The following is a 13,616-nucleotide window of genomic DNA, read 5'->3' as shown; positions in this document are numbered from 1 at the left end:
TTCCTTTCTCTCTTGAAGGTCTAGTGCAATTACTGGTCCATGGCCTTTAATCACATTCTAGCATCTTACTGGCAGCTACCTATATGTAAGCCTTGATGATGCATATTGATGACTACTTGGCTATGGGGCACATTACAGCCAAGCTGAATGTGTCCCTTCTGGATGTTAATGTTCAAGGACTACCAACAAAAATCTATATTATTGATCAGCAGCAAAATCGTTGCTTAATTTCCACTTCCAAACCCTCGAATGCTGTGTCCAATTGACATTGTTTCAACACCATTCTGACAGAAATCAGCTAATTAGCACCGACCAAGAAACAAGCCTGGGGCATTCCCAGTCCGTATGACCCATTGACTGCTGCTTTAAATAGCTGATGATGTGGAGATGACGGCGTTGGACTGGGGTGAGCACAGTAAAAAGTTTTACAACACCAGGTTAAAGTCCAACAGGTTTATTTCAAACACTAGCTTTCGGTGCACTGCTCCTTCCTCAGGTGAAAGAAGAGGTATGTTCCAGAAACATATATATAGACAAAGTCAAAGATGCAAGAAATGCGAGTTGATAGGATTTCGCAAGCCCAGGCCAGATGGTGGGGGATGAAGGTAATGCGACATGAATCCAAGGCCCCGGTTGAGGCCGTACTCATGTGTGCGGAAATTGGCTATAAGTTTCTGCTCGGCGATTTTGCGTTGTTGCACGTCCTGAAGGCCGCCTTGGAGAACGCTTACCCGGAGATCAGAGGCTGAATGCTCTTGACTGCTGAAGTACTCCCCGATTGGAAGAGAACATTCCTGCCTGGCGATTGTCGCTTGATGCCCGTTCATCCGTTGTCGCAGCGCTGCATGGTCTCGCCAATGTACCACGCTTCGGGACATACTTTCCTGCAGCGTATGAAGTAGACAACGTTGGCCGAGTCGCACGAATATGTACCACGTACCTGGTGGGTGGTGTTCTCATGTGTAATGGTGGTATCCATGTCGATGATCTGGCACGTCTTGCAGAGATTGCCATGGCAGGGTTGTGTGGTGTCGTGGTCGCTATTCTGAAGGCCGGGTAGTTTTCTGCAAACAATGGTTTGTTTGAGGTTGCGCGGTTGTTTGAAGGCAAGTCGTGGGGATGACCTTGGCAAGATGTTCATCGTCATCGATGACGTGTTGAAGGCTGTGAAGAGGATATCGTAGTTTCTCCGCTCCGGGGAAGTACTGGACGACGAAGGGTACTCTGTCGGTTGTGTCCAGTGTTTGTCTTCTGAGGAGGTCTGTGCGGTTTTTTGGTGTGACGCGTTGGAACTGTCGATCGATGAGTCGAGCGCCATATCCCATTCGTACGAGGGCATCTTTCAGCGTCTGTAGATGTCTGTTACGCTCCTCCTCGTCTGAGCAGATCCAGTGTATACGGAGGGCTTGTCCATAGGGGATGGCTTCTTTAATGTGTTTAGGGTGGAAGCTGGAGAAGTGGAGCATCATGAGGTTATCCGTGGGCTTGCGGTAAAGCAAAGTGCTGAGGTGACCGTCCTTGATGTAGGTGAGTGTGTCCAAGAATGCAACTGATTTTGGAGAGTAGTCCATGGTGAGTCTGATGGTGGGATGGAACTTATTGATGTCATCGTGCAGTCATTTCAGTGATTCTTCACTGTTGGAGCAAAGGAAAAAATTGGCATCGATGTATCTGGTGTATAACGTCGGTTGAAGGTCCTGTGCGGTGAGGAGGTCTTGTTCAAAATTGTGCATGAAGATGTTGCTGAGTCATTGGAGTTCTCTTTCTAGGACAGAAATAGTGTAAAGGTAACAAGTTCAACATTTTCAGCCCAGAAGAGAATAACATTTGCTGTTACATAGGGCAGTATTCACCCATCAGGGACTAAGTCTCACAGTGGGGTGGGGACATGGAGTGTTACCTACTGAGGAGACCGGCGGAAAAACACGCTGTTTCTTCTGGCACCAATCTCATTAATTATGCAACTGAGTGTTTTGTGCTTTATTCTGTGGCAAGGCATGCCTGATGCCATGTTGTCCGCCAGCCTATCCTGGGGCCAAATTGAAAAAGCGCTGACTATCACTGACCCACTATTGAAGAAAGGAATGGACCTTCTGAAAATGAAGATGGATCTCTGGGAGCACTCTTAGACTGGAAGATGGACGCCCTGAGAAAGAAGATGGAACTCCAGGAATATTCGGAGGCTGGAAGACAGATCTCCTCGATGGCGCAGAATCTGGAAGATCCACATGTAGACTCCGCCCACCCACTGCTATGGGTTCCAGGGGCCTCCACTGCTTGCTGTCTCCATTCTGAACTCTGCTGATAGTCCTTGGCATTGTTCAGGTGAGTCCCGACATCTGCACGCCATATTGTTCCAGAAGTGTTTTGCATCAGCTTGATTTCTCGCTGGCGTTGAAGAGAATTGGGTGTGGGAGGAAGATACCCCTTTATCTGCAACCCATTAGTGGGATACAAATCAGTTTCACACCCGCCTTCGGTGGGTTTCCCGTTCCGCCATGGCGGGTATCTCCTGGAATTGAACTCATGGGCAGGGGCATGAGAGAACTCTGCCCATAATGCAAGTCATGTTTTCTGGATGCTCCAGTGTGCTTAGCATGAATTAATTACTTTTGAATTATACACATTTTTATAGGCAAACATGGTGATCAATTTACACGCAGCAAGGTGTGACACAGAAAGCATGACGTGAATGACCATCTAATTTGTTTTTGTATTTTTGATTGAGGACAAATATTGATTAGCAGGAGAAATATCTTAATCTTATTTGAGAGGGCAAGAGGGTTTCAGCATAATGTCTCATCCTAAAGATGGTGGGACCGATTTATCCGAATGGGACCAGAGTCCCATAACAAGCTTGTTTAGCCACACTATCGAAGGGGACTTTGTTCCCATTGGGGTAGATTTGGAGCCTCAGCAGGGAACGCCTCGACAAGGCTGCGCTTAGTCCTGTTTCCTGTACTGAGGAACTGGAACTCTCCAATGCAGGATTTTAAATGCCATTTTAAATGGTGTTACAATCTCTCAAACCCTGAAACCCTCCAAAGTCCCACCTCACCTTATAAGGAGATCCTCAGGACCCTCCCCCCGCCCCCTTCCCCCGCACCCATGCAGGGCATCCCCGGGCCCGATCCCTGTCATGGGACAAATGCCAGCTTCTTACCCTGGCACTGCCAGCCTGGTCATGCCCTTGCCAATGCCATGTGGGCACTTTGGAAGTGCCAGGCTGGCACCCAGGTGGCACTGCCAGGGTGCCAGACTGGCAGTGCCAAGGTGCCTGGGTAGCACCAACAGTGCCAGGGTGCCACCCCAACCAGGGAGTAAGCATTTGAAGCCTCTGATCCTCTGGGAGACCGTTCTTCAGCCTTTCCGACTGGTCCCCATTTGTGGAGACCAGCACTGAATGGCACTCGCCCGAGGTCTCCATGACGAAGGGATTAGCTCCCAATGCCTTGAGTAGATCATGGGAGATTATATTAGGGTGAGAGTAGCTGTTTCACTCTAATATGCAGATTTTCTCAAAAGTGATCCGTCCATAATGGATGGGATTCACATTATGATTTTTCGCGGGATCACGTTAGATCTCACGAGTCGTGACGAGCTGGGTAGATCCTGGAAGAGGGATCCCCGCGCTGCCTTTCGGGCATAACCTGCCCGGTAGATCGCACCCGGTACCTTAGAAACTGAAGTGCTCCATCAAAACTAAATGTCACCCAGGTGTATGTGCTGAAGTGTGGGGTGGGGCTTAAATTTTGCAACCTTCTGATTTGGACCAGAATTCTCTCTCTTACTCAAGGCTGATAATGGGCGCAAAATAACGGAACTGCAACAAAGTCCCAAGTCGAGTGCATTTCGCCAATGTTTTCCGGCGCCCGCAATGTTGAGAAAGACCATGTTATTGAATGGGACTTTGTTGCCATCTGGGGCCTCAGTTGGGATGCCCCGCTGAAGCCACCCTTAGTCCTGTTTCCTGCACTAAGGAACTCCATGTGCCAGAACTCCTCCGTGCAGGAGAAAATCGGGACACCTTCAGGGGATCTCTTAACCCCCCAAAGCCCCAACTCACCTATAAGAGGATCCTCGGGGGACGAGCAGGGCACCCCCGAGTTCGATCCCCAGCATGGGTATAACGGCAGCCTGGTAGCGTTACTGCCAGGATGCTCAGGTCACACCAGCAATCCCAGGGTGCCAGAGGGAAACCATCTGGAGGCCTCCGATCCCCTGGGAGACCCCTCCCCCCAAAGTGCCATTCTGTCTGGACCCTTGTTTGTACTGAACAGCGCATGCCTAAGGTCTCAGAGGCGAAGGGGTATAATCCCAACTCCTCAGGTAGATCAGGCGAGCTGCATATTTGAGTGAGACTAGGTACTCACTAATATGCAAATGTGCCAAATACTGATCCCGCCCACACATCCCGTTGGATCATGCGAGGTGTGGTGAGCCAAGTAGATCCCGGAAGAGCCCTCTCCCGGCATATACAGGCCACGTCGCGCTCCCGTTCGCCTGAACAGGGGTGCGGCGCGGCCGATAGATCGCGCCCAATGTTTCCTATTCAGAAACATTTTATAATCTACTGGTAACACTATATGGTATTTTTAAAGAAAGAACAAAGATCCTTGTAACATTTAAATAAGCTATCAGGAGGACCCAGTCGCTTCAGAGCTAATTAATCGCTCAAGTGTGAGAATTGTTTTGTTTCTTCAAGAGCGTATGGTGCTCTGCTTATCCAATCTGCTTATCTGTTTTAAATAGCAATAATGCAATTTTAAATGACATTTCTCCCCAGGATGGCTTGGTGGGAATCTTGTGCCTACCGAACTCTCTGTCTTCCAGCATTGGATAGTGAGAGCGAGGATGAATCAGAGGAAGATGAAAATGACCTTCCTGGTGATCTGGATAATACAGATGCAGAACAGATGTCCATTCGCTATGTTCTTGGGGATGTCACTCACCCAATGGTTGCTGACAAAGAGGATGCAATAATAGTGCACTGTGTTGGCAAGTAAAAAAAATAAACTCTTATATTACAGAGGTCTTGTGTTTAGAATGATAGAACTTAATCCTGTTCACCCATTACCCCTGTGCTTATCAACCTACTCTTACACTGGCAGTGTTGTGGTTTTACAAGTCACACCCCACGATCTTGCTCCTTCCTGTTTCTGTAATCTTCTCCTGCTTTGCAGTCCTCCGATTTGCCTGCACTTCTCCAATTTTCTTGCACATCTCTGATTTTTATCACACCATCATCGTGGCCACGCTTCAGTTGCCGAGGCGCTAAACTCTCAAATTCCCCTCTTTAACTTCTCTGCCTCCCTATTCCTCTCTCCTCCTTTTAGACATCCCTTCAAATTACCTCTTTGACAAAGGTTTTGGTAACCTGTCCTAATATCTCCTTATGTCAAATTTTATTTCATTATGCTCCTGTGAAGTACCTTGGGATGTTTTGTGACCTTAATGACACTGTATGGTCTTGTGGCACCATGGGTAGTGTCCTTATCTCTGAGCCAGAAGCTCCGGGTTTGAGTCCCAATCCAGGACTTGATGGCCAAAGAAGGTGCACTCATAATGTGCTCGGTAAATGGGTTGAGTGTGTCAAACCTGCCAATGGCTGGCAGTAAGATTGGGAGAGACCCCTGGTCGGCATGTTTGATGTGGAGTGAGGCCCCTCAAGCTATAAACCCCTGGCGACAGACTAGTGATCTGTTCTGGAAACGGATGAAAGTCTGGCTTAGTGCAGCACTAGGTGCGGGAAGGGAATTGGAATAGAAAGACAACATACAAATGCAAGTATTATTGTTTTCTTATTTATACCTCTACTTAATAAATACCATCATGCCCGCTACAGAGTGATGTTAGGATTCAGACTTCACACATTCATTATGCTTGGAGTCAAATCAGCAGATCCCCTACCTTCACACATTTACAACAGACTTCAAGATCCCAACATTAGGATGAAATGGGGGTCTCAAGCCCCCACTGGCCAGATACTGCACCAGTTCAGAAATTCCAATAAACGAGGACGGGTAGGCCATGGGCCCACTAAGAGGGTCAGACACTTGAGCCTCAGCAACTTGAGTTCCACCAGCGCTGCTGAAGGTCACTGGGATCGAGAGGGTGCCCTGGGAGAAGAAAGTATAAAATTAAACATCAGAGGGGCCAAGCAGACAGGTCCTTCCTGAGGACCTATTGGAGCATGTAGTTTCTAAATGACCCCCATGGGTTCTGCAGGAGACCACCCATGAAGCTGGTGGCCCCTCAAACAGTGATGTGGCTGCTGTCAAAATGCTTGCAGCCTGTTAGGGGATTCACATCTGGTCCCGTTGCTGGGCAATCGGGCAGCATGGTGGCACAGTAGTTAGCACTGTTGCTTTACAGTGCCAGGGACCCAGGTTCGATTCCCGGCTTGGGTCACTGTCTATGCGGATTCTGCACATTCTCCCCATGTCTACGTGGGTTTCCTCCGGGCACTCCGGTTTCCTCCTACAAGTCCCAAAAGACGTACTGTTAGGTGAAGCGGACATTCTGAATTCTCCCTCAGTGTACCCGTTCACTGTGATGACTAGGGGATTTTCACAGTGTTAATGTAAACCTACTTGTGACAATAATAAAGATTATTATTATTATGTACCTGGTTGCAGGAATGCATCGGTGAGCTAACCCGACATTGCTTCTTGCAATTTTTCTCGCCATCCTACCACCCCAAGGCAATGAAAATCATTCCCACTGATTGTCCCAAGTCTGTTCAGTTGAATGGATCTTCAAGCTCTATCAGAAGGCAAGCAACATCTGCTGCAACTGATGGCAAAAGTAGGGATTCCTATTCCAGCTCTGACCCTCTAAGGAAGTTGCCCATAACTTCCTTATCATTCAGATTAACTCAACGATGACAACAACCTCTATTTATGTAACACCTTTTAACACAGTGAAAGATCACATGGTGGTCCACAGGAGCACTGTTAAACAAAGTCACGTAATGAGATATTAGTTCAGAAGACCAAAAGCTTGGACAAAGAGGTAGTTTTTTGAGTATTTCAAAGGAGAAAAACAGGATGGAGAAGTGCAGAGGTATAAGAAGGGTATTCGAGACCTTGGGACCTAAGCAAGTGAAGGCACAGGCACTGATGATGGGGCAATTGAAATTGGGATGCACAAGAGGCCAGAATTAGAGGGCACAGATATCTTCTTCAAAGAAATGAATGACACAGCTGCTGGAATTACTACTTCCTTCCTGTGAAAGTACGTTAATATACCAAACAATCCTCTGCTCTCTGTGAAAACCTATGAATGTGACCAGTTCTGCCCTGCATGCCCTGCTGGAAAGAAATACCAAAAAACTGAAGGAAAAGAATGCTACAAGCAAACTCAATGAGACAGAGCAGTAGCACAAGTTTGAGGTGGGTGAAAAGGTGAAAGTGCATCAATAAAAACACAAAGCTGAAAAAAAGGCAAAGTAACATTGACACACTCGCCAATTCGTTACCCCAAAAATATTTCTGAATATTTACATTGTGCTTCTAAGGGAATCGAGCCATGTTAAGAGCACATACTTGTGAGTAAAATATTCAAATGAAAAATTTTGAAGTCAGCGACCCTCCCTTTATGAAATTCATTTGATTCAGTCCAAAGAATGGCTGCTTAAGACAGGTTTCATTGAATTTTGTTTTGTTCATCTTGCATTAAATATTTTTTTCTTTCAATAATTACTGTTTTTAGATGACTCTGGAATATGGGGAAAAGGAGGTTTGTTTACAGCTTTGGAAGTTAGATCTGATGAACCAAGAAAACAGTATGGGCGAGCAGGAAAAATGAAAGGTAATCGAGACCAGAATATTAACGATTCGTACTTTTGAAATTTCCTTTCCTTATCTTTTATTTTTAAGTACATTAAAGGAACCCAGTAGAGCAATTGTGTTGATTCTATTAAGCACAAGAAATATGTTTCAGGTAGCAAAGGAAGCTTAAATACAATCAGTCTACCGTCCCATCAGCCTACTCTCGATCATCAGCAACGTGATGGAAGATGTCATCGACAGTGCTATCAAGTGACACATACACAGCAATACTGAGGCTCAGTTTGCGGTCTTCCAGGTCCACTCAGCTCCCGACCTCATTTCAGCCTTGGTCCAAACGTCGACAAAAAAGCTGTATTCGAGGTGGAATGCGAGTGACTGCCTTGACATCAATGGCACATTTGACCAAGTGTGGCATCAAGCAAAACTGAAGTCAATGGGAATCAGAAGGAAAGCCTTCCACTGGCTGGAAGCATAATAAACACAAAGGAAGTTGGTTGCTGTTAGAGATCAATCATCTCAGCCCCAGGACATCACTGCTGGAGTTCTTCAGGGTGATGCATTAGGCCCAGTCACCTTCAGCTGCTTCATCAATGACCTTCCATCTGTCATAAGGTCAGAAGTGGGGATGTTCATTGATGATTAAACAATGTTCAGCACCATTCACAACTCTGAAGCAGTCCGTGTCCATATGCAGCAAACCTGGACAATATTCAGGCTTGTGCTGATAAGTAGCAAGTAGCACTCCTGCCATGCAAGTGCCAGGCAATGATCATCTCAAACAAGAGAGAATCTAACCATCTCCCCTTGACATTCAATTGCTCAATTCCCCACTCTCAACATCCTGGAAGTTACCATTGACGAGAAACTGAACCGTTGCAGCCATATGAATACTGTGACTACAAAAGCAGATCAGAGGCTGGGAGTTCTGTGGCAAGTAATTTGTCTGCTGACTCCCCAAAGCATGTCCACCAGGCATCTACAAATAAAAGACAGGAATGTGATGGGAATACTCTCCACTTGCCTGGATGAGTGCACCTCCAACAATACTCAAGAAGCAGGACACCATCCAGAACAAAACAGCCCACTTTATTGGCACCACTTTAAACACTCACTGCCTCCACCCTGATGCACATCAGCAGCAGTGTGTGGCATCTACAAGATGCACTGCAACAACTCACCAAGGTATCTTTGACAGCTCCTTCCAACCCCACGATGTTTACCATCCAGAAGGGCAGCAGACACATGGGAACACCACCAACAGGAAGTTCCCCTCCAAGTCATATACCATCTTTTTTTAAATTTAAAGTACCCAATTCTTTTTTTTTTCCAATTAATGGGCAATTTAGCGTGGCCACTCCACCTCACCTGCATACCTCTGGGTTGTGGGGGTACAACCCTAATTTTATTTTTAGAACTGTGTTTAGCATTTGCCTTTTGGCTTAGAATACAAAACATTTTTCTCATCATTGTTTTTCAGAGCATTATTTGATTTTTTTTTAAAATTCACTCCTGGGTTACAGACATTGCTGGCTGGGCCAGCATTTGTTTCCCATCCCTAATTGCCCTTGACATGGTGGTGGTGAGCCCTCTTGAAGCACTGCAGTCTATGTGCTTCAGGAACACCCACACTGCTGTTAGGAAGGGAAGCTTTAGACTCAGCGACAGTGGAGAAACAGTGATGTAGTTCCGGGTCAGGATGGTATATGGCTGCATGGCATGGTGGTGCAGTGGTTAGCACTGTTGCCTCACAGCGCCGAGGACCCAGGTTGGATCCTTGCCCCGGGTCACTGTTCATGTGGAGTTTACACATTCTCTCCATGTCTGTGTGGGGTCTCACCCCCACAACCCAAAGATGTGCAGGGTAGGTGGATTGGCCACGCTAAATTGCCCCTTAATTGGAAAAAGAATAATTAGGTACTCTAAATTTATAATAAAAATAAAATTAAAAAATAAATAAATTAGAGTACCCAATTCTTTTTTTTTCCAATTAAGGGGCAATTTAGTGTGGCAATCCACCTACCCTGCACATCTTTTGGGTTGTGGGGGCGAAACCGACCCAAACACAGGGAGAATGTACAAATTCCACACGGACAGTGACCCGAGCCGGGATCAAATCTGGGTTCTCAGCGCCATGAGGCAGCAGTGCTAACCTTTGCGCCACCGTGCCGCCCAATAAAAATAAAACTAACCATCAATTAACAAAATAATAAAACTGTTAAAGCAATTATACTTTATTAAAGATAGTGAAATAATAATTTCCTTCTTTATGTAATTTATCATTGTATAATTTTTAATATTGCAATTATTTTGTCATTCCAGACCTTTCTCTGGGAAGTGTTCTTCTATTTCCCATTGATGACAAGGAATCAAGAAATACAGGACAAGACATGGTATGAAGGAATAGATGGCTTATCTTGGATTAGTTTCCCCCCAGATCCTAGATTAAAATCAATACTTTTTGATAATTTGTCTACCTTAAGTTTAAATAACTTCATTATTGTAACTTATCTTCAACTAATAACCCCCACTGTCTACTCTACATCTAAACACAGCAGAGCAGCTGAGGGGGAGGAGAACTTGGAAAACCTGGCAAAGTCAATAGTGTTGGCAAAGTCAATAGTGTTGCCAATGCCCAAGAATTGGCAAAAGAAAGGCAGACTAGCTCGAGGGCATGGACCGTCCTGACTGCTGGGTACCAATAGTAAATCCCCATCCACAGTTCAGTTGAGGTGAAAGCAACAAAGTCTTTCTGCCATAATGCTGCGCTGCTAACTTACCTAGCTGGGTTGTTGACACCCTGCACGGCCTGGTGAGGACAGGTGGGCTGGAGACAGTGATATGAGTGTGCTGGACTGGTATTTAAACACGGCGCCGGGATCTCCAAGCCTGTCAGCTGAGGGCTGGTGGATGAATGTCGACCTGCCAGGAGAGTTGGAGAGGAACTCGCCCGTGCATACTTAATGAAATTCGAAGCGCGGAATCCTGCCATTCTGGTCGATGCGACAGACACAGCCAGAGATGCCTGCCACTGTATTTAGTCTCAAAATGGTAGAATTCCACCCTCAAATGATAAAGCCAACCTGGGGTGCTTATATTTGAGTCCAGACCCTTATGCCATCTTGAAACTGCTTTTAGACATCGGATCACCACGTTATTACCAGTAACGTAATCAATATCATAGAAAATTGAAAAACAGGGTAATTTCTTGTATATTACATAGCTCCATCTCTTACCAATAATTGAAATTGTAGTTTGGCTCTATATTCCTTCTTATTTAATCCTGTAATTTACATGGCACCCTTGAGCCACAAAAAACATTTTATTGTCCTTGATAATGAAATCACCTACAAACTTGATTGGACCATAATTTTAGATTTTCTCTGAACAATTCATTATATTTGTACAAGTTCAGATGATCAATTTTGAAGTTATTTAAACAGCTGATAATACCCATTGTTCAAATATGTTTAACCTGGATAATGTTTTCTAGTTAGCATTGATAGTTGCCCAGCAAAGAGATAATTCCAACAATCTCTCCGGAATCAAACTGACAGCTTTGGATGTGGGACTACAAAAACTCCAGAGAGCAGCCAAGAAAATAAATGGTATGTGAATGTTAAACTAGTAGTGTAAATGTAGCCTCAGAAATTCAATGTAGCATAAACCAAAAGGATTTTGCTTTGCACTGACATTTAAATTATATGTAAATTATCTGAAGTGACCGTGAAGTGGGCTCTCATTCAGCTTTGCTCCCTGAGTCATTTTGTATCCTGACTATAGATTTGTGCAACAATGGATGGAGACAGAAAGCAGGAAATTATAGGCCGGCTAGCCTAACATCTATCATCTGTAAAATGCTGCATCGACTATTAAGGAGGTTATAGCAAGACACTTGGAAAATGTTAATGTAATCAGGCAGAGTCAACCTGGTTTTATGAAAGGGCAATAATATTTGACTAATTTATCAGGTGTTCTTTAAGGAAGCAACATGAACAAAGTGGAACCTGTGGTGTGTTTGGATTTCCAAAAGGCATTTGGCAAGGTGCCACATCAAAGGTTACTGCATAGAATAAGAGCTGATGGTGTAGAGGGTAACCCATTAGCATCGATTGAGGATTTGTTAGCTAACAGGAATAGAGGATATGGATAAATGGGTCATTTTCTGGTTGGCAAGCTGTAACTAGTGGAGTGCCACAGGATCAGTGGTGGGGCCTCAATATTTAAAATATATATCAATGACTTGGATGAAGGGTCTGAATGTATGGTTGCTAAATTCGCCGACAACACAAAGATAGGTAGGATAATAAGTTGTGAAAAGGACATGAGTATGCAACGAGATTTAAATAGGTTAGGTGAATGCAAAAAAATTTGACAGATGAAGCAGAATGTGGGAAATTATAAGTGTGCCCACTTTGGCAGGAAGAATAGAAAAGCAGGATATTATTTAAATGGAGTGAATTCAGAATTCTAGTGTACAGAGAGATCTGGGTGTGTTGATACAAGAATCACAAAAAGTTAGTTTGCAGGTATAGCATACATATTAGAAAGGCAAATGGAGTGTTGCCATACTTTGCAAAATAAATGAAATATTGAAGTAGGGAGGTTTTGCTACGGTTGTACACGTCTGAGGTACTGTGTACAGTTTTGGTGGTCTTACTTAAAAAAGGGCGTTAGAAGCATTTCAGAGAAGGTTCACTCAACAGATTCCTGGGATATAGGGGTTATCTTATGAGGTCAGGTTGGGCCTGTCTTCATTGGGGTTTCGAAGAATGAGAGGTGATCTTATAGAAATATTAAGATCCTGTGGGGACTTGACAGGGTAGATACCGAGAGATGTTTCCCCTTATGAAAGAGACGAGAAGTAGTGGGCACAGTTTAAAAATAAGGGGTCTCCCATTTCAGACGGTGATGAGCAAAATTATTTTTCTCTCAGAGGGTCATTCGTCTGTGGTATTCTCTTCCTGAAAGCAGTGGGAGGCAAGGTCAGTGAATATATTTAAGGCTGAGTTAGATAGATTCTGATTGGCAACAGAGTCAAAGGATAAAGGGTTTAGGCAGGGAGGTAGAATGAGACCACAATCAGATGAGCCATAATTCTTTTTATCCAAATGAACACAATTTAACGTGGCCAATTCACCTACCCTGCACATCTTTGGGTTGTGGGGGTGAGACCCACGCAGACATGGGGAGAATGTGCAAACTCTGCACGGACAGTGACCCGGGGCTGGGAACGAACCCAGGTCCTCGGTGCCATGAGGCAGCAGTGCTGACCACTGCACCACTGTATGATCTAGGGCGCCTAGATCAGCTGTGATCTTATCAAATGGTGGAGCAGGATCTAGGGAGCCTGTGGCCTACACTTCCTAATTTGTATGTTTGTAACAACTTACGTAATGCTATGGAATGAAATGGATTCAACACCAACATTATGGTAAACAAAACAGATTTTACAGCACAGAAACAGGCCATTTGACCCAAAAGATCTACATTGATGTTTATGCTTCACATGACACAATTTACCTAATTTTATTTTACTTGAGTTTAACTAATTAAATATAGCATTGCTATGAAACAATCTGAAAGGCTGAGAACTCACTAGACATCAATCACATGTTGGGAAGGTAGCTTATTCCCTCAAAATATTATATACCAACAATTAAATATAATCCAAATGAGTATTTCATAACTTTGGCTCTAAAGAATAAAAGTGAGATTTTTTACACTTTGGTAATTTTATCATACAATTTAATTCAACAGATTGATGCCTCTTTCAAAGATAAATTACTTTGTCAAATGATTGGCTCTTTTGTACTGAGTTGGAAA

At 44.5% G+C, this 13,616-nt stretch overlaps 1 protein-coding gene across 3 annotated transcripts in view; it reads left to right on the top strand.

Moving 5' to 3' along the window:
• The window catches only part of chd1l (chromodomain helicase DNA binding protein 1-like), a 205,551-nt gene that overhangs the window by 168,365 nt on the left and 23,570 nt on the right, over positions 1–13,616 (top strand). For all 3 annotated transcript variants that reach the window (XM_072513472.1, XM_072513474.1, XM_072513475.1), the window contains 4 exons: positions 4,787–4,998; positions 7,714–7,812; positions 10,113–10,183; positions 11,284–11,398. In XM_072513472.1, the coding sequence (XP_072369573.1) occupies positions 4,787–4,998; positions 7,714–7,812; positions 10,113–10,183; positions 11,284–11,398 (497 nt within the window). The remainder of the gene's footprint in view (positions 1–4,786; positions 4,999–7,713; positions 7,813–10,112; positions 10,184–11,283; positions 11,399–13,616) is intronic.

This window comes from Scyliorhinus torazame, chromosome 8, assembly GCF_047496885.1.
Source record: "Scyliorhinus torazame isolate Kashiwa2021f chromosome 8, sScyTor2.1, whole genome shotgun sequence".
Lineage (NCBI taxonomy): Eukaryota > Metazoa > Chordata > Chondrichthyes > Carcharhiniformes > Scyliorhinidae > Scyliorhinus > Scyliorhinus torazame.
The sequence above is the reverse complement of the archived record's forward strand: the minus strand, read 5'-3'. Positions and strand labels throughout refer to the sequence as shown.